The sequence below is a fragment of the Camellia sinensis genome, unplaced genomic scaffold, assembly GCF_055761805.1.
Source record: "Camellia sinensis isolate YWXY unplaced genomic scaffold, ASM5576180v1 Unanchor3, whole genome shotgun sequence".
Taxonomy (NCBI): Eukaryota; Viridiplantae; Streptophyta; class Magnoliopsida; order Ericales; family Theaceae; genus Camellia; species Camellia sinensis.
In genome coordinates, this window is record NW_028129178.1 from 8,790,503 (window position 1) to 8,811,831 (window position 21,329).

At 39.6% G+C, this 21,329-nt stretch overlaps 1 protein-coding gene across 4 annotated transcripts in view; it reads left to right on the forward strand.

The window, feature by feature from the left end:
- LOC114262111 (serine carboxypeptidase-like 7) overlaps positions 1-21,329 on the forward strand; it is a 41,899-nt gene that overhangs the window by 10,479 nt on the left and 10,091 nt on the right. For 3 of the 4 annotated variants that reach the window (XM_082912393.1, XM_082912394.1, XM_082912395.1), the window contains 3 exons: positions 10,528-10,626; positions 11,255-11,341; positions 11,469-11,621. In XM_082912393.1, the coding sequence (XP_082768519.1) occupies positions 10,528-10,626; positions 11,255-11,341; positions 11,469-11,621 (339 nt within the window). The remainder of the gene's footprint in view (positions 1-10,527; positions 10,627-11,254; positions 11,342-11,468; positions 11,622-21,329) is intronic. The other variant, XM_028202717.2, reaches the window with a different exon arrangement.

A 21,329-nucleotide genomic window follows, 5' to 3' on the forward strand; every position in this document is an offset into this window, starting at 1 on the left:
GCCGGACAATTTTTTAGAAACAAGACGGACAATTTTGGTAAGGATAAGCACGTCTAGAGTACTTCTTTCTGAATACCCATTTTGCTTTGACAGATTTTTTCGAGAAAACACGATGAACCACTTTAGGCGGGTCATACAAATTTTTGTTTGGCCAAGTCCGCCAACAATTGCCTAATAGATTTCTCATGAGGTGTCCCCTATCATCTTGGAATATGCCATCTAGATCCTTGAGGCCCAAATGGCATATTCCAAGCATCCCAAGCCTATATAATCATTCATTTTTGGAGAGGTAAGGATTGGTTAATTTTTTTTTAAAAAAAGTTGTTGATTCTAGTTATTAAATCTAAGGGACATTGAACTTTATACATACCTAAGATACCTATACACTTGGAGTCTCTTCTTTATCATTTGGCTTAAAGATTTGGAGCTAGAGATCTTCATCAGCTTGAGGAAGCTTGGATTGGTGTTTGTGACCAGCTTAGGCCTTATCTCTGCTAGCTTTGGATGTAATCCCTACTTCCATTTTATTTCATCTTCTATCCATTTTCCACTCTTTTTGAAATCTTCTTGAGATCTTGAGATGGTTGTTGGGTTGTTGTTGATAGATTAGTTGGATCCTCTATTTCTCTACCGATTTTTTTGTAGTAATTTAGGCCTGTATAGAGACTTTGGCCAAGTCCAACTTGTTTTTCTTGCTTTATTATGGGTTAGAAGCCCGGGCATGGCTTCCTCTATGAGAATGGTCTAATTCTCCTCTCTCGTTATTTATTTTTAGGGATTTGGGTAGTTTATACCCTTATTCATGTGTTTGAGGGGTAGAATCCCTCCATTCTCATTAGAGTTTCTTTAATTTTATTACTTTATTGATTTTTGTTGCTATAGAAAGCTAGGTAAGGTTTTCTCTATGAGAATAAATGTAATCTCCCCTCTCATCACTCTTTTTCATGAATTTGGATAGTTTATACCATTTTTCATGTGTTAGAGGGTAAGAGTCTCTCTATCCTCGTCGGAGCCTTGTTTATTTTATCGTTTCATTGATTTTGATGTTATAGAAGCCTAATCACGACTTTCTTTAGAGAGAACGAGTTGATTCTGGCCTCTCCCTACTCTTTTTCATGGATTTGGGTAATTTTTACCATTTTCCATGTGTCTGAGGGATAGAACCTCCTCACTTTCGCTAAGGTGCCTGTTATTGCTTTGATTTTCCTAGCTTTAATCATTATTATTATCTTGAGAAACCCAAGCACGGTTTACTCCATAAGGATAGGTTAGACCTACCCTCTCAAACCTCTTTTTCATGGATTCAGGTAGTTCATAATCAAATGTGTTGAAACAAGTTTCTTTTCTCTCTACGCTCTCTCTCTCTCTCTCTCTCTCTCTCTCTCTCTCTCTCTCTCGTTTTAAGTTTATTTATTTTTCTTTGATTATTGAGTTGTCATCATGGTATTCACATGATTAAATTAGGATCATGTATCCAAGCCCAAATAATTATGTTTTGGTAAATATTGTTATGTGGTGTGCTTTCCTTGGTGATTAGCATGTCATCTCAGTTGTGATTAGGCCCGTAAGATTTATTCCATATGTGTGTTTGCATTTTGTAGATTATCGTATCTAGGATCGTGCATCTTTTCTAACCATCTTGTTTTATGTCACACTTGGCTAGAGTACCCAGTGAGTCTCCTTTTTATTCCATTGCAAATCATCCCCTCGATTATGGCATCTAGGATCATGCATGGATTTCTAAGCCCTTACGCTTATGACATGGTGCAGAGGAGTACTAAGTGAGCCTTGCGCCTTTTTATTGCATCATGTATGTGTTTGCTCTTTATTATGTCTAGCATGCTACCATGAGGCTACGTACTTATGTGATATATCTCGATGATTGCTCATTGCGTGGATGCCTTATTTCGCAAGTTGGAATGATTATTATCTCTTCCTACACTAGTTATCTCATATTTTTATGAGATTTCTACTTTCAAACCCTTTTCAAATCGCGAGATATAAGAGTATTCTAAAGTAGGTGATCTGATCTATACTTCTGTGTTTCACATAGTAAAAATAGCACTAATAATTGGGTTATATGCTCATATTGTGTTAATAATTCTTATATCCAGAACCAATAGAGGCCAATCTTTGATCGAGTGAACGGGAGTGCTCAATTAATGATATTTTCCCCTCATACCTATATACCCAGACTGAATCCATGTCTGATGTTTGATTTACATTTAGCACTTCTGTTTGATAAGTGGATTTTTATCGGATATGCTAAATGTAGACCATTCGCTCGTATCTCACATTGCACCCCTGATCGATCCCACTCATCATGATCGAGACATCAGGCAAGTTGCCTGAAGAAGTGTACAGCTGCTGGGACCTCCCTTTTCAGATCCCCACACTTCAGAAAGATTTCAAAAGTGGAAATCAATCAAATGTCTCCTCTTAATTGAACATTATAGAGGAAACGTTTGAAGGAAATATTGTTTGTACCGAAAATGACCGCCCAATAGGATGATGCTAGTATTCAAATAAATGAATATTCATGATAATTTAAGTAGATTTGGCAAGTTTGATAAAGTTACCCCTGAGGTGATTTTCTAGGAGGAATAGCCAAATTAGGAGATGACACATGGCACTCGTGATCTATGAAAGTGAAAGTTCTAGGTGATTTTATCTAAGTGCTTATCAGATAATGGTGGTGATGGTTTCCTATTTTATAGGAATTAGTTGAGAGATATTCTTCTTTCAATACCTCCAACAAATTTGTTCCTCTATTTTAGGAGATGGTTATTGACCATTGTTTCGTACCACTATGGAGATATAATGTTGGGATTTGGTATGGAGGTTATGACATGTGTCATCCATCCATCATATCTTCAATCCCATTACTTATGATCCAACAGCTAGAAAAAGGTGGAGGCAACTGTTCCTCCCACATATTAGCAAATTAGTAAATTTAGCACATGTTTGAGATATTTGGGCTTCAAGACTAGTAAATTAGTAAATTTAGCACATGCAACACATGGCATCCATAGAGCCAACCTATCATCCAATTAACCAAAGTGGATAAGAAAGTTTAGGAGCTTGTTCCTGGCTTTTATGAGGCACCCAACGGCTATAAAAGGCCATTTACAAGCATAAGTAAGTTCAAGGCATTGACACTAACTCAAAAGAAAAAAAAAAAAAAAAAAAACTCAACGACATCAATGTCAATTTAGCCTTGGCATTTAACATTAGTTCATTTTTAAGGCACATGTGTCGTAGTTTAGTTGTTGGGCATCAGTGTCATTGACATCCATGTCATTTTAGATTAGTTTTGTCATTCATGGCTGATTTTTCATATTCCAATTATGATTACAATCCATTGTAAGTCAATTGTTTTTTATTTAAACATGTTTTTGTCACTTTTTGTATGTTCAATCCATTTCAGTACATTAAGGTTGGCAGTTTATTGTTTTTGTTTCCTTTGACCAACTTTTCTTCCTAATTTACAACCTTTAGGAGATTTTAAGTCTTCTTCATTGAGGTGAGTAAAGATCCAAGAGGCTTTTATTACCTTGGGGCTTGTACAGTCTCCTAAAAAGAAGTCAGATCCATTTTCATATAAGCAATACTTTGTCTTGGCAAGCCCACATCCCAAACCTCATTTGTCACGACCCCAAATCGCCCCTAGTAGTTTGGTGCCGTGATGGCCAGTAATTCGTGATTACCGAAGGCCAACTGCCAAAATTCACACACAATCAGAGTATAGATATAGGGGGCTCACAAGTGCGGAAGCAATAATCTAAAATATAAGTGGTCCATAAGAGCAGTGCAAAAGTCAAATGAAATGGCATACATCTTTACATAGCTTTACAACTTGGATACAAATAGAAATGAAGTACAAAAATACATCTTACATCTTGGAAAAAGGCTTCTCGAACCGACATGTTCAAAATACATAAGCTTCAAAAATTGCTGACATAAACAAGTATACAAAACACGCATCTTGATCAAAAGGCTTCTCAAGCCGGCGTATGCAACATACAAGTATTACAAATCGAGAAGCACAATTTTCAAGATTGCCGACGTAATTACAAGTTAGGCCGACATAATCAAAATCCAAAATAAGCTCCAGATTCACATCTAGGCGTCGCCGCCTTCTTGCTCATCACCTACATATATATAGAGAGGGTGAGCTTGGATACTCAGTGAATGGTATAAATAATAAAGGGGTTTGCATGAATAATAGCCGAAGTCCTTTCAAAACATTACAAGACAAAACTCTATATATATAACAAGGAATGGACCTCGCCCATGGGTGGGATAGTTCCTTTCATGTGGCTTAAACTGACGAGAGGCATATGCTATAACCTTACCTCTTTGCATTAATACACAACCCAGACCCTTATGCGAAGCATCACTATAGACATGAAACTCTTCATTACCTGATGGTAGTACAAGAATTGGTGCTGTGACTAGCCTCATCTTCAACTCTTGGAAGGCTGCTTCCCTATCCTTAGTCCATTCATAAGCTACTCCCTTCTTAGTCAGTTGTGTCAACGGAGTTGCAATCCTTGAGAAATCTTTTACGAATTTCCTGTAATAACCAGCCAACCCCAGAAAACTACAGACCTCGAACACATTAGCTGGTCTCGGCCAATTCACCACGGCCTCAATCTTACTAGGATCGACCGAAATACCCTCCTCATCGACTACATGCCCCAAAAATGAAACAGTGAAAAGCCAAAACTCACATTTGTTAAATTTAGCATATAATTTCCGATCCCTCAAAGTCTGTAAGGTAAGCCTCAAATGCTCCTCGTGTTCGGCTTTACTCTTAGAGTAGATCAATATGTCATCGATGAAGACCACCACAAACTCATCTAGGTATGGTTTAAAGACTCTATTCATCAAATCCATAAAGGCCGCAGGGGCATTGGTCACTCCAAAAGGCATCACTAAAAACTCGTAGTGGCCATACCTCGTCCGAAAAGCGGTCTTCTCAACATCCTCGGCTTTGACTTTAAGCTGATGGTAGCCCGATCTAAAGTCAATTTTGGAAAAGACTCGTGCTCCTTGCAATTGATCGAACAAATCGTCTATCCTCGGCAACGGGTACTTATTCTTAATGGTTACCTTATTCAGTTCCCGGTAGTCAATACAAAGACGAAGTGTGCAATCCTTCTTCTTAACAAACAAGATGGGTGCTCCCCAGGGTGAAGTGCTCGGCCTAATAAAACCCTTATCGAGCAACTCTTGTAGTTGAAGTTTCAATTCCTTAAGCTCGGCGGGGGCCATCCTATAGGGTGTTTTAGAGATGGGCTGGGTACCCGGCACGATGTCAACAGCAAACTCTACCTCTCTATCAACTAAGTGACCAGGCAAATCATTTGGAAAGACGTCGGGGAATTCACTAATCACTGGGACGTCGGCTAACTCAACGTTTCGATTCAAATTACTTAATATGCTACACAGATAACCTTGACACCCTTTTTGGATCAATCTATAGGCTTTCATGGATGAAATTAAGTAAGGTGGAGATACTACCCCTTTTCCTTGAAACGTGACCTCGGCTAGGTTCGGGGGTTTTAACATGACACTCTTTGAAACACAATTTATGGACGCGTGATTTGTCACTAACCAATCCATCCCCAAAATAACATCAAAATGGGTTATGTCTAATGGCATTAAGTCGGCTAACAGTTCAACATTCCCAATCACAACAACACATGCTCGATAGATGGATGCAACATTCATAGATCTCCCAGATAGAGTAGATACAGATAATACATAATCAAGGGGTTCTAGTTTCCTATTAATCTTCTCGGCAAACTTAGCAGAAATGAATGAATGCGTAGAACCTGAATCAATCAATACATATGCACTTTGAGAGCAAATCGAAAGCATACCTGACACCACTGTCTCAGCATTTTGAGTGTCCCCTGATACTAGTGCAAAAACTCTGCCTTGTCTCATCGGTCCTTTCCCAGCATTACCTTTCTGCATGGAGCCCGAAGTATTCTCATCTTTTTTACTTTCCCCAGCCTTCGTTTTTGGACAGTCCCTCACAAAATGGCCTACTTCGCCACATTCGTAACAAGCCCTAGACGCTCGACGACAGACCCCGAAATGTGGCTTCCCACAACTGGAACATATCGGCTTAGTACCACTCTCTTGTCTTGGGTTGCTTGAACTGCTGGCGTTCGCCTTCTTCTTGGTACCAAACTGCGCTCGGCGATTGTCATAACTCTGCCTTTTCCTCTGGTTCTCTCCCGTACCCTGGTGTCTGTTCAAGTTGGCTTCGGCCAGAATAGCTTTCTCCAACACTCCGGCATAAGTCGGCATGTTGAGCATGTTGACCCGGTCTTGTATCGGCCCACGGAGTCCACTTTCGAACTTCCTAGCCTTCATATATTCATCATTGACCATCTGGGGTGTGTACCTTGCCAACTCTGTAAAGGCACGATCATATTCAGCTACTGTTCTACTGCCTTGCGTAAGAGTCTGAAATTCGGTAGCCTTGCGATTCCGAACACTTAAGGGAAAATGCTTGGTGTAGAACAATTCTAGAAATCGGGTCCAGGTCAAGTTTGGATTGCTTTCTCGAACCATCATCCACCATCTGCGGGCGTCATCATCTAGTGTAAAAGCGGCTAACGTCACCTTCTGGGTGTCAGTGCTGGGAAAGATCTCGAACAGTTTTTCCATCTCCAAAACCCAAGCCTCGGCCTTTATCGGTTCTATGCTCCCTTGGAATCGTGGTGGCTTCATTTTCTTGAACTCCCTAATCAGAGTTATCGTGCCGTCCCCATATAATGCTGGCTGTGGGGGCACTTGTGGTACTGGAGGAGGCGGAGATGGAACTACATTCCAGCCGTTCGTTTGCTCGGCCTGAGTCGATGTAGCACTAGCGTACTGCTGTCTTGTCTGTCTTAACTCGCGGGCCAAACGTTCAACTAGCCTCTCTAGCCTGTCTATTCTGTCCTCCGACTGATCTCGGCCAACTGGAGGTCTACCTCTCCTCATGATGCTAGTTGTATGCAAAAATGTGGCTTTTAAAACAAAGTGAGCAAATAATCACGTAGGCAAGTAACAGTTAAGCATGTCGGGACAATATACAACTTGTTTACATAGCAAGTAATATGATGCAATACTAACTTCCTTCTAAGGGGAAATCCTATGCTCTTTAGGACTCAAAGTGTGTGAACAACGTATACTAAGGAACTTGTGCTCTGATACCATTCTGTCACGACCCCAAACCACCCCTAGTAGTTTGGTGCCGTCATGGCCAGTAATCCGTGATTACCGAAGGCCAACTGCCAAAATTCACACACAATTAGAGTATAGATATAGGGGGCTCACAAGTGCGGAAGCAATAATCTAAAATATAAGTGGTCCATAAGAGTAGTGCAAAAGTCAAATGAAATGGCATACATCTTTACATAGCTTTACAACTTGGATACAAATAGAAATGAAGTACAAAAATACATCTTACATCTTGGAAAAAGGCTTCTCAAACCGACATGTTCAAAATACATAAGCTTCAAAAATTGCCGATATAAACAAGTATACAAAACACGCATCTTGATCAAAAGGCTTCTCAAGCCGGCGTATGCAACATACAAGTATTACAAATCGAGAAGCATAATTTTCAAGACTGCCGACGTAATTACAGGTTAGGCCGACATAATTAAAATCCAAAATAAGCTCCAGATTCACATCTAGGCGTCGCCGCCTTCTTGCTCATCACCTACATATATATAGAGAGGGTGAGCTTGGATACTCAGTGAATGGTATAAATAATAAAGGGGTTTGCATGAATAATAGCCGAAGTCCTTTCAAAACATTACAAGACAAAACTCTATACATATAACATGGAATGGACCTCGCCCATCTAACAGATCTTCAAAGTTTCAAGGGATACTTACTAGCATCACATATTACAAATAATAACATTTCGGCAAACATATCCACGCAGTAACCGTCCGTGGCAAAACAAGACAAAGCAAGATAGGCATCTCAAACAAGGGTGCTACGAAAGTTTAGAGTCCTCTAGCACAAGGGACTTTCAAGACAAGATGTGCTGCGAAAGTTTAGAGTCCTCCAGCACGAGGGACCTATGTTACAAAGGCCCGTAGCCCTTTAACACTAGAGTACAAATCAAGGGTACTGCGAAAGTTTAGAGTCCTCCAGCACAAAGGACTTTCAAAACAAGATGTGCTGCGAAAGTTTAGAGTCCTCCAGCACAAGGGACTTTCAAATGAGATGTGCTGCGAAAGTTTAGAGTCCCCCAGCACAAGGGACTTTCCGAGAAGGTCATTCAAACAAATATGATACGAGATACGAAACTAAGGACAATCATTCATGCTTAACAAATATCTTTCAAGACAAGCAAAGCAAAGTTCTTCAAAACATTGATAGCAGAACTTTATCAGAAATACCACTCAGCTTGTTCTTCAAACGTCGGGGTCAGGGCAAGTCCAAGTCCTGACAACACATGGCAAAGTCCATTGAATGCACTACTCAAAATAAATCTAGCACACATGCAAATAACCTCAGCATTCTTCAAAAACTAAGTCAATCAAGTTGCAACACAGTTTCTTATCCTTGGAAAAACACGCTGGGCAACTACCAGGTCTAGGCTGAGGTCCTACACCTCCTTGCCGAGGTGTAGCCTCGACGGCCACATTCAAAAGTGAAGTCGGGAAAAGTCTGGGTTTCCCTCTTGATAACCATGAAGAACATGAGCATGAAAAACTTGAAGAACATGAACATGAGGAAGATGAATGCAGAGATCAAAACTTGTTATACAAAAGTTGAGATTTCATGCTATAACTACAAAAACGTGGACTTGGTACCCACACTCAATGATTTTGTCAAAACAAACACAAATGCATGAGCTTCGATGCAAACTTTCGGATCAAACGAGGCTTTTCTTAAAAAACACATGAAAACCGTTTTCTCTTTCTAAAACCAACTTTAAATCGATGAATGGTGTGCAAAACAGGTTTGATCGTGCAATGCAGCTAGATGATGAAGAAGAACAACAAGAATAGGTTAAGATTCTAACCTCAAAACTCGAATCTAACGGCTTAAGCTCTAACGATCAAGCTTGGAAGTCACCTTCCCTAGCTCAAACTTCTCCTCCTTCTAACTAGAGCTTATCTCTCTAAAAAGGCAAGATTGATACAAAAAAATGAAATGCCTCACACAACAAACACTGACTTAATCCCTCTGTCGGGACACGTGGCATCGGCTAATTCGCTCAACTAAAAAAGGTGACTGACTTGACAAGACAAGACCAAGACAAAGCGTACTCAGCAAGCTAGGCGGCACGAACACACCGGCAAGTAACGACATCGGCTAACAACAAGACTCCGGCAATCAAGGGGCAAGGACAATGGCTTGGAAGGACAACACTTGACTAAACTGTGCCACACCCTGGCCTAGGTGTGCCGCACCTCGGTCTAGGTCATACCATTCCAGGAACAAAATCACTCATGCAAGGATCAAGGATCTAGAGCGCCTAGATATTAACATCTCGGCCCAGATGATGCACATCTCGGCCTAGGCAACGCGCACCTCGGCCTAATGGTGACATCTCGACCAATATGCCAGGGCGAAGATGGGGGTCAACCAACGGGGTTCTAAGATAGTTCTAAGTGACAAAGGTTTCAAAGGTGCCTAGGCTTAAGACGACCTCGGCAACACACCAGGCAAGAACAAAGTATGCAAGCAATCATTCAAGCAAAACAAGACAAGATTTGCAAATGTAAATGTTAACACAAGATCGCCTATAAATGTATGCAAGTATGACTAAGTCAAAATGAGGGTTGTTACATCACTGCTTAGACAATTTTTGTGCAAACAAAAACTAGACAGACCAATGTGAAATTCAAAACAAACTACAAGGACTACTAGTGTAATATATTCATTACATTGGTGGTCCTTATTGTTTGTTTTAAGTATTGTACATGATTTTTTCCGTTCAAAATATTAACAACGCATGACCAAGGGACCACATGTCAACAAAATTAAGAGTATAAGGACCAAATTGTTCAAATTAAAACTAGGGTTATTTCAATAAAGACCCCTAAACTATTTGAGCCCCTAAGTTATGAAATGATACAAATGGACCCTCTAAACTGTTGAGAAATATTACTTTGCCCCTCCACACTATAAAAGTGTACAAATGGACCCTCTAAACTATAAAAACATACAAATTGGACCCCCAACGAAAGAGGTCAAAGTAAAACACGCCAATAATTTGAGGGATCCATTTGTGCACTTTTATAATTTAGGGGTAAAGTGATACTGCGCAATATAGTAGGGATCCATTTGTGTGGTTTTATAATTTAAGGTGTCAAAGTGGGACTTTCCAATAGTTTAGGGGGTCTCTTTGTAAATAGCCCTTAAAATTATAGGGACCAAAATGAAATTTCATTCAAACTAGAGGGACCAGTCGTGTAATTTACCCTTTCAAAGTTTCTTTTTAATGCTTTACAAATTTACAAAGTGTTTTTTGTTTTGGTTCTGAAATGGTTTCAGGGATACTTACTTGGCAACCCATTAACAACTCCATATGATAGAAATTATGCAATACCATTTGCACATGGAATGGGACTTGTTTCAGATGAACTCTACGAGGTGCTTTACTACTTTGAAATGAATCCTGTTCCTCTCTTTCCAAAATCCAGTAAAATATCATGCATAATGTTATTTCATTAGCCATGAAAATAAATCACAACTATCCCAAAAACGTATATGGTAAAAAATGCCCCCCCAATCACATGTGACCTCACACTACAACAAATAAGAGTTTTAGGAATAATTTTTTATTTTTTTATTTTTGTCTCCAAAAGGGAGAATTTTGTTGCAAAAAACACTTGGAGACCAATTCATGTATTTGCGAGAATAGTCGTTAAAATGTTGTCTCAAAAAGTCAAAAAAAGAATTTTAATTGTCGCTAATAAATGCACTTTTAGGGATAAAAAATATAATAATGATATGTTTGGCAACAAAAATATTTCATTCCTAAAATGTGATTTTGCCCCTAAAGTTTTGTCTCTAAAACCTTAATTTATTACAATGAATTGTCACAAAAACTAATATAGTCGAACTCCTCCTAATCACGTGCGACCTTATTTCGTACGTAGAGAAAAATAGACAAAATAGATTGATTCCCCAATGGCAAAGATAAGGAGAGAGACCATATTTGAATCCATGACCTCCTAAAAGCAATCTTGTTCTTTTTTTCCTTTTATTCTTTTTTCAGTCATTGCAGAGAAGTTGTCAAGGAGAGTATTTCAATATAGATCCCAGCAATACACCGTGTTTGCAGGATTATCAAGCTTACTCTCAGGTCAATAAACTGATATACATATATATATATATATACGTTATAGTCTATTCTACAAACCTTTCCATTATCTTATTTTGCGCCTTACTTAGATATTAAGCTGATGGAAATTCATTGTTTGCATTTGCAGTGTATTGATGGACTTAACCCTAGTCAAATTCTGGAACCATCATGTGGAGTTGCTTCTCCAAAACCACAAGAATTGTTTAGTGATAGAAGATCTGTCAATGAGAAAAACATAGAGCTTGTTGTTCATCAACCATTGCCCTGTGATTCTAGTTCTGTAAGCCTTCCTAATTCCATTAATTTGGTCCCAATATAGACTTAACATGGTATATCAATTAAAATAAAAAAATAAAAAGTAGTGGAAATATGCTATGCATTAAGAAAAACAATGGATCAAATTTTTATATTCAATCGGATTTGTATAAGCTATCTTCTATTTTAGATTTAAAATTTTATACCAATGCCGAATTATACTTAAATAGTTTTTGTTTTATGACTTTTAAACATTAGAAGATGAGTTATCAATTGTACACATTTTGTAATGAAGGAGCTAGGTTGTTTCGTTCGGCATTGGCTTTTTACCAACTTTATTTTATTTGCTTTTCTCATCTTTAGTGAATTTATAAAAAAATAAAATAAAAATAAAAAGCTTTAAATTTTAGAATATACTCAACTAGATGAACCAAAAAGTAAATAAATAAATAAATAAAGTTGAAAAAAAAATTCAATAAAAAAAGAAGTAAAAACAGTTGGCTTTTTTGACTTTTTTTTTTTGGGTCTTCATTGACGTTTTTTAATTTTGATTTTTTTTTTATATTTTAATTTTTTAGATTATTCCACAAAAAGGTTTAGAAAAAAATTATAACTTTTTCAAGTGAATGCCAAACATCTTAGTGAGGGATTCCCATGTAAGTAATCAAGTCAAATTGAAGATCTTAAAAGGAAAAAAAAAAAAAAAAAACTTTCGCCCATTGCACAGATGCGAGAGGCCAACAGGTCCCACAACTGGCCTTATGGATGTTGTTGGAACCATAAGCCTCTCACAATCAATATTAGACAACCTAATGCACTAAAGATATAGTGATTCTAGTTTAGACCTGACCCATTTGATGTTCTGGATCCAGGTTTCATTGTCTTATATGGTTGTTCATGTCTTATTTCCCTTTATTCCTCATTGAGTTTGGCTATTAGACTGTCATTGTCGTGTTTAGAACAGGTTGGGAGTTAGTCTTTTCAAAACTGTACTGCCCAGAAATTTATTTGTTCGCTCGAGCGACGCTTTTTGCTCTCAAACTGCCTTTTACAGCCTGTAAAACTACTGAGAGTTTGATATCTGTGCTCGAGCAACATTTCTTGCGCTCAACTGAAATTTTACAGGTCTGAACTACTGGGAGGGTGCATTGCGTGCTCGAGCGACCATTCTTGCGCTTGAGCGGTCTCACTTATTGTGTCTGGTAGCTCGAGCAACAATTCTTGCGCTTTAGCAGTCTGCGTGTATATCAATCCATAAAGTCACCTTTTTGGCTCACGTTTTCATCTCTCTCTCTCTATAAACTTTCTAAAAACTAAGTTGAGAAGCTCTCTCTCTAAAACTCACATTCTGTCTACAAATACACCTAGATCCATTGATATTTTAACCCGTGTCCCTTTGATAAAAAGGTAGAACACTCCGAGAGCTTCCTTTTGATCAGAGCAAAGTCGGTTATTGAAGTTTCTCCATTCCTTCTCTTGCCTTCTAGGCTTGAGATAGGGATTCTCTGCACTTTCTTATGATTTTTAACTTAGTTATTTGTTATTTCTAAAACAATATTGTGATTTGGGAATTTTTGGACAAATCTAGGGTTTTAAGTTAAAAATCAAAAGAGGGGTTTTAAAATGGATTCTTGGAAATGGTTATGGTATTGTAAATGAGGATGAGTTGTGATAAAATAGTGCACTTTATCTTGGGGATTGATTTATAAAGAAAAGTGGGTTTTTCCCTAAAGATTTCAAATGTTGATTTTGTAAGAATAAATGGAATTGATGTTAGAAATGTGGAATTGGATTGACGTTAATAAGGATGGCGGAGTTGGATATGTATTATCAGTCCCATCTTGAGATTTTTGGAAAGTTTATCTTTATGAAAAATTATTTATCTGTTTAGAGATATCTGTTTTGGACTATCGGTGGAAGATAGCTATGATTATTGTAGAAATTGCATGAGAATTAGGAGAATTGAAACTATTTTCTCATCCATTGCATTGGACATTGTTGCATATTTAACACATTTGAAAATGTTGTTGTTTTGAGAAAAATGTGTGAATACCTTGGTGAATCTGGGTATGAGTGTAGCTGTGGTATTATCTTGGTCAGAGTGTCCTTTGTGAAAGTCCAGAAACCCACGCGGTTAGGTGTCAAGCCTTCCGATTAATATCGATAAAACTGACAAATCAGTAGTGCTTGTAGCCTACTTGCAGACACGTCCTAGAGATTTACAATGTTGTATTCATTGCCCCATTTTTTATTGTAAAGGAAATGATATCATGAATTAAGATATAAACTTGGCATTGCACGATTTTGAAAAGAGAAATGAAAATGTTTTGGCATGGGTATTGCATGTGCATTCACCTTATAATATTGTTAAGATTCATAAACTGTGTTATAATATCTCTAATGGGCTTTGGCTCACCCTATGTGGAGAAAACCATTTTCAGGTATTAATGATATGCCTTCGAGCTTGGAGCTCAAAGGTTTCTTTTTGCGTGTTATTGTATCTATTTTGTACAAGTCAAGGGCTTTAATTGTATTGGATTTAAATCTGTTTTGTTGTAACCAAGCATTGTCTTGGAAAGTTGTAAGCCTTTAGGGCATTTCTTATTTTTTTAAAATCTTATTTCATATCTTTAACTTATAACGTGGGCTATAGATTCAGGGTTAGGACTTGTGAATATATAACTGCATGCGCTACCTTTTGTACCACAGGACTATATGAAATGTAAAGGTTATTGTGTTCAGCATGGTATTGTTATTTATTAATATTGTGGATGGTCCTATTGTAATTATTTTGGGGCATCACAACTTGGTATCAGAGCTTACAAGTTTGATTACTTTGGGTATATGGGAAATGGTTCTTACCACAATGGGTTTATCTCGCTTGATAGAGATATTTGTATGTATGGTATGCTATGTGATAACAAGTTTATGTGGTAAATGTGTGTGGAATCTTATTTCATGTTGATTAGATCTACGAGTTTCTAGAAGTCCTATTAGAAGAGCACTTGATCACTACTATTTCTAACTGGAACTCTAGCAATGTCGCGGGACGATCATTATATGTGACTACGTGCTTATGTGGAGTAAATTAATTCTTGTCCATCGCTTTAGGACACGAGTGATTTAGTTTTGGCTCATTTGTAAATGTGCTAATCTCTGCTGTTACCTTCATTAGGATGTCAAGACGTGGACGTGGTGGTAGTGGGCGTGGTCGGCCCAGTGTAGTCGAACCAGTTGGTTAGCAAGCCATGAATGTTTTGGTCCGTGAAATGGCTGGGGCCTTGCGGGAATCCATGGACATTCTCAGAGCTGAGAAGCAAGTCTAAGCACAAGTAGTAGGGACAAAGTCATCTTTCTTGAAGAGGGAGTTCATCCGGTCTAATCAGATGAGTTTTTGGGGGATCTGAATGAGCCACTAAAGACGGATGAGTGGTTGGAGCAAATGGTGAAGACATTCAAGATGCTTGGTATCGATGACGATGCCTTGAGGGTGACTTTGGCATTTTTTGAGTTGAAGGGAGATGCGGGTCATTGGTGGAAGTTTGTATGGGGGCGCATCGGGGTGACGTGGGAGGCCTTTGTCAAAGCCTTCCAGGACAAGTTTTTGCCTCCCACTATGAGGGAGAAGCTGAGGGAGCAGTTCTTGAAGCTCAAATAGTTGAACATACTGGTGGCCGAGTTTGAGGCTACCTTCACTAGTTTATCGAGGTTTGCACTGGAGCTTGTGGCGACAGAGGAACACCGTTGCCTGGAGTTTGAAAAGAGGTTGAGGACCGGACTACTTTTCAAGGTGGTTGCATTTATGATTAGGGATTACGGTCGTCTTGTGGAGATGATGAGAGGCTTGAGGCAGAGGAGTCAAGAGGTTTAAGGAGAGACTCGAGACAGTAAGAGGTAGAGGGGTTCCAACCCACAGTAATCCTAGAAAGCACAGTCTAGGTCCACTTTTCCAGTACCAAGTTCAGGTTCTGGGAGAGGTGGTTAGAGAGGTATCACTTGTTTTAAGTGTGGCCAACTGGGTCACAAGTCGGTAGATTGCCCGCAAAAAGGGATTAGGGCAATAGTCTGCACTGTTTGTGGTTCGTTCTTAGAGCCAGAGTCAGGGGAGAGGGTAGTCACCTGCCTGTTATTAGTGTGGGCAGTCAGGGCATGTGTTGAGGTTTTGTTCTCAATTGGGTGGCACATTTAGTATATCTTGCCAGGGCCAGACACAGAGCCATCAACCTGCACAGTCAGAACAGGCCTCGAGGGCCAATTATGGGGCCTCTTTGGCTTAATTCATGCATCAGACTTATGCTCCGAGGGGTGAGCAAGTAGAGCAAAGACCTACAGGGCGTGTGTACGCTGTTACCACCCCAAATTTAGTACCAGTGCCTTTGGTAGTGAGAGGTAACTTCTTGTTGTGTAATTCTATAGCCAATGTATTGATTGATATGGGTGCATCTCATTCTTTTATCTTATCTACATTTGCATCGTCATTGGGGTTAGAAGTGGCTCAGTTAGCATCTCCACTCAGGGTAGAGTCACTAGTTGGTGGTGAGGTTGTGTTGGACCAGGGGTGCTAGGGTTATGAAATAGAGGTTGCCGATCGTTGACTTTCTTTTGCATTTGTGTTGATTGATATGTTGAGTTTCGATATTATATTGGGTATGGATTGGTTGTCATCCTATCGGGCTGTTATAGATTACCGTTAAAGGGTTACTGTATGTACCTCGAGTGGTGATTGTTTTTATTTCTAGGATGACAGAGTTGATAGAGCATTGTTGCCAGTGTGTGGTCCACGTGGTCGGGGCAAGCTTAGTCTCCTTCTTGCTACATTCTTGGGTGTTGAGAATGATATGACCCTAGTTGAGTTACTGTAGGTAGTTTTGTGGACGTCTTTCTTGAGGATCTCACTAGTTTACCACCTCATTGTGAGATTGAGTTCTCTATCAACTTAGTGCCTGGCATGACACCGATTTACATGGTACCACATAGATTTGCACCCGTCGAGTTCAGTGAGCTGAAGATTCAACTCCAAGAATTGCAGATTCAACTCCAAGAATTGCTAGATAAGGGCTTTATATTCCCTAGTACTTCACCTTGGGGAGCACCAGCTCTCTTTGCCAAGAAAAAGAGAGACACATTGCGACTTTGTATAAATTATCAGAAGTTGAACCGGGTAACTGTTGAGAACAAGTACCCAATGCCTTATACAGATGATTTGTTTGACCAGTTGAAATGGTCATGTTGCTTTTCTAAGATAGACCTGAGATCGAGTTATCATCAATTAAGAGTGAAGGTTGAGGATATATAGAAAATGACATTACGTACGAGGTATGACCATTATGAGTTCCTAGTGATGCCTTTTGGATTGACCAATGCACTAGCCTTGTTTATGGATTTGATTAATCGGATCTTTTGTGGTTGTCTTTGTTGATGACATTTTTATTTACTGACCCTCTGAGGAGAAGCACGAAGAACACTTGCAGGTTGTGCTTGAGTTGCTTAGAGCCCACAAGTTGTATGCTAAGTTCGGGAAGTGTGAATTCTAATTGAAAGAAGTGAAATTCTTAGGCCATGTGGTATCCGGGGAAGGGGTGACTGTAGATTCTTCCAAAATAGAAGCAGTACAAGATTGGAAACAACCTAAGAATGCCTTTGAGATTCATAGTTTCTTATGGTTAACCAGGTATTACTGCCGTTTTGCGAAGGATTTCTCTAGGTTAGCCTCACCTTTGACTAGACTGACAAGGAAATGAATTAAGTTTGTGTGAAGTAAGACTTGTGAAAAGTCATTCAACGAACTTAAGGTTAGACTTACCACTGCTCCAGTGTTGATTATTCTGGAGAGGGGTTCGGGCTATTCAGTGTATTGTGATGCGTCTTGCGAAGGTTTGGGATGTGTCTTGATGCAAGAGGAGAATGTAGTAGCCTATGGCTCACGTCAGTTGAAAACACATGAGAGAAACTATCCTACTCATGACCTAGAGCTAGCAGCGGTGATCTTTGTCCTGAAGATTTGGAGACATTATTTGTATGGTGAGAGGTTTGAGGTATTCTCCAATCACAAGAGTTTGAAGTGTCTATTTTCAAGGAAGGATTTGAATATGAGGCAGAGAAGGTGGATGGAGTTTATAGAGGATTATGATTTTGAATTGCATTACCAACCCGGGAAAGCCAATGTAGTGGCTGATGCTTTGAGTAGGAAACTGTAGACACCCCATTTTTGACCGTTCTCAAGACTTGGACGTCATCGTTTGAACACTCGATGATCATCCATGCTCGTGTTTGTTTTGAGTTCCTGAAGGTCTCGGCTGCGCGCCTTGCCTTAGGATCTCTCAACGTGTCTGTTTTGTTCATGGTAGTGGACCAAGGACTTGTGGTTTTGTTTCTGAGAGAATAGGGTGGCTTGTTGGCCATCCCTACAACCCATCGGCCAAGCCTTGTGCTTGTCGGCCTTGTATTCTTGCCATCGGCCACTGGTGGTGGCCGATCGGCACCATTTTTGGCCGATCGGCACCTTTTTTTGGTCGATCGGCCATATTTTCTGGTCGAGACCTTTCTATCTGCTTTTTCAGATATTTTTGTGCCAGTTGTGCCAGCTGTTGAGCACAGTTTTCATCCTCCACACATGTGTATGGAGGGATTTGAACCGAGCTTTAGCTTGCTAAGGAAGCTTAGGATTTGATTTTCTATAAGAAGGGAGACCCCTCACCCTTTCCAGAGGTTCTGAAAATTGATATAGAAGATATATATCACTCTCTCTCTATTCTTTCTCTCTCTCTATATATATTTACACTTGTTTGTGCTCAAAAGTGTAATTTCTTCACACTTTTGCACTAAAGCACCTACTAGAACACCATCCTTTTGGAACTGAGGTCCCTAGGAGCTGGTTTTGGAGTTTTTGGATTGGTTTAAGCTCAAAAAAGCTGCTGGAGTGGTATCCTTGAAGGTGTTCTTCAAGGGTGAGTCAACTAACCCTTTAACCCTTTGTTTTGATTAAGCTTTTAGGCCTATTTGCATGCTGTTTTTGGTTTGACTTTAAATTGTAAAAAGTTCTGTTTTTCAGTCCTTAAGATGTTTGTTTAAGGTCACTTTTGTGTTGGGGGTAGTCTACCCCCTCTTAGGCTTTGTTTGGCCTTGTTCTTGTGCCTTCCTTTTAAGCCATTGGGATCACCTTGTTTTGGCCTTCTCACCACTGAAACTCAGAGGAATTTCAGTGGTGGAAATGATGTTTTAAGGTCCCAAATAGGAGAGGGTCATCCCCCCTTCTTGTGTCTTGCATACTTGTATAGATGGCTCATTAAAGTAGCATGTTTATCAAGCATATGTTGGCCATATCTCATCATATTTTTGGTGTTTTTTTGCCATGTTATACCTCTGTATAAGGTTGGTTTGATAGCATCTTGCATGCTCCTTGCTTGCTCCTTGCACTTGTAGTGCAATTCCATTCATTAGCCTAACATGCATCATGCCTTTAGACATCATTCTAGCATGCTTTTGGCTTAACTTCAAGAAGCTTTTGTTCATGTTTTACCATGATCTAGCTCTGATTTGTGTTGTTTTGGTCATGCATGCATTGCCTTGTATAGCCATGGTTCACTCTAGCTTGTTAGCTATGTGTATTGAGTCCATTAGCATGCATTTCTGGGGCTATTTGCATGATTTGGCATCACTTGGTATATGATTTCAGTGCGTATGGTGTGTCCATACTCTCTCATGCTTCACTATTTCAATACTTTCAGTGAGTCATGCTTTATGCCTTAAGTGTAGGTCTATATGCATGCCATGTTGCCTAGGCTTTTGGGCTGCCATATCAGTGCATTTTTGGTGTTGTTTTACCATGCTCTAGCTCTGATTTGTGTTGGTATAGTCATCTCATGCTTGGTTTCGGGGGGGTGTAGTGTAATCCTCTTTGTTGGCCTATATGCGTCATGTTTTGTGCTTGCCATGCTAGTATGCTTTAGCTTTGGTCCATGCATGTTTTAGTCTCATTTTGGCATGATCTAGGACTATTTTGGTTGTCCTTGGCCCCTTGGGGCTTGCTTTGTATAGCCATGGTGCAAGTCCCCTTGCTAGCTTCAAGCTTTGAGCCCTCTTGCATGTAATACTTGTGTTGTTTGAGTGGTTTGGCACCATTCCATACATGATTTCAGAGCTTATAGTTTTGTCACACATCCATTCTTGTTACTCTTTAAGTGCTCTTGAGGGTTGTCCTCGTATGCCTTAATTCTTGAGCCATTTGGCATGCATGCTTGTCTTGCATTTCATGTCTTCACTTCAACATTTTGGCCACTGTTTTGGGCATGGCTGAGGTCTATCAATATCCGGTTTAAGTCCATCTTGCATGCTTGTTTGCATTACATGTTGTTTGCATACCTTTTGTTTACATAGTCGTTGGCATGCTCATGTTGCATTGGCTTTGTTTACATGCTTAGGTTGCATTGCATTAAGTTGGCATGCCTTTGGCTTTGATAAGTCAATCATGTTGCATTACATTGTTCACATGCCATTAGTATTACTAAGTCAATCATGTTGCATTGCATGGTACTTGCATGCTCATATTGCATTAGCATCATTTGCATGCCATTAGCTTTGTTAAGTTGTGCATGCATTGCATTGTGTTTGGATAGGGAGTTAGTCCGAACACGGGAAACGAAGGACGTTTCGTACTTGAAGTGACGAAACGTGCCTCAATTCTCGGTCGCCGACCCTCTTGATCATACATGATAGAGGTTAAGGCATTTATGTGTTTTTGTGCATTCATTTGCCATTGATTTGTGCAACTCGGCCTCTTTGGCCATCATGCATCGAGATGCGTGATTGATGGCTCGAGAGTCGAGCACTACACTCCTTTGAGCATTGCACATGATAAGGGGTGTGGTGGCACACACATTTTCTTGCAAATACATTGCCATGCCTCTGTTTGTGCTCTGTTGCAGCAAAAAGAAGAGTTTGCAGGAAGAATTGGCCGATCGGCTATCTGGTGTACCGATCGGCTATCAATAATTGGCCGATAGCCTCATAATTGGCCGATGACCGTTATCCTTTGGCCGATGGCCACCCCTCTTGGCCGATGACCTCTCAGCATGTCCATGAGGTGGATCAAAAGCATCACAGAAGTTGGCATAATTTTCAGAGGTGCAGAAGTGTGCAAACAGAGGCAACATACGGCATGGTAACGGATTTCCGAGTGAGGCGATCGAGCATGCATCTTCGAACTTGTAGAACTAAGCTGAGGCTTTGTAATTTGTAGTTATCTATACTTGTTAGTTAGCTTTTGAATTTATAATTAAACTAGTTAATTTGTTGATTAGTTAACGTGTTGTAATAATTAGCTTAGTGTTAGCTAGTTATTCAATTTGATTATGTAATAATTAGTCTAATTAGATAATTAGATTAGTTGCTTAGCTTAGCGTAGCTAGCTTAGCGTAGTCATTCGGACCCTCCGTCAAGAGGGCTTATTGCTGTAATAAGTGCGCGTGTGTGTGATGCATGTCTTCCAACCCCACGTCTTTCTCCCTTTTACTTAACCGCTCTCGATGGTTAGTTTTAGGGCATATTTCAATTAGAATCATTATGCTTGCATGTTTGCATTCATTCATTTGTCTTGCATGCACCGGACTCGGCGCATCATACAAACCGCATTGTATTTCAATACATTTACTTAAATACGTGTTCAACAGCATGTTATCAAGTCGCATCTCATATGCCATCTTAGAATAGCCGAGCCTATTTCTAGTTGCATTTT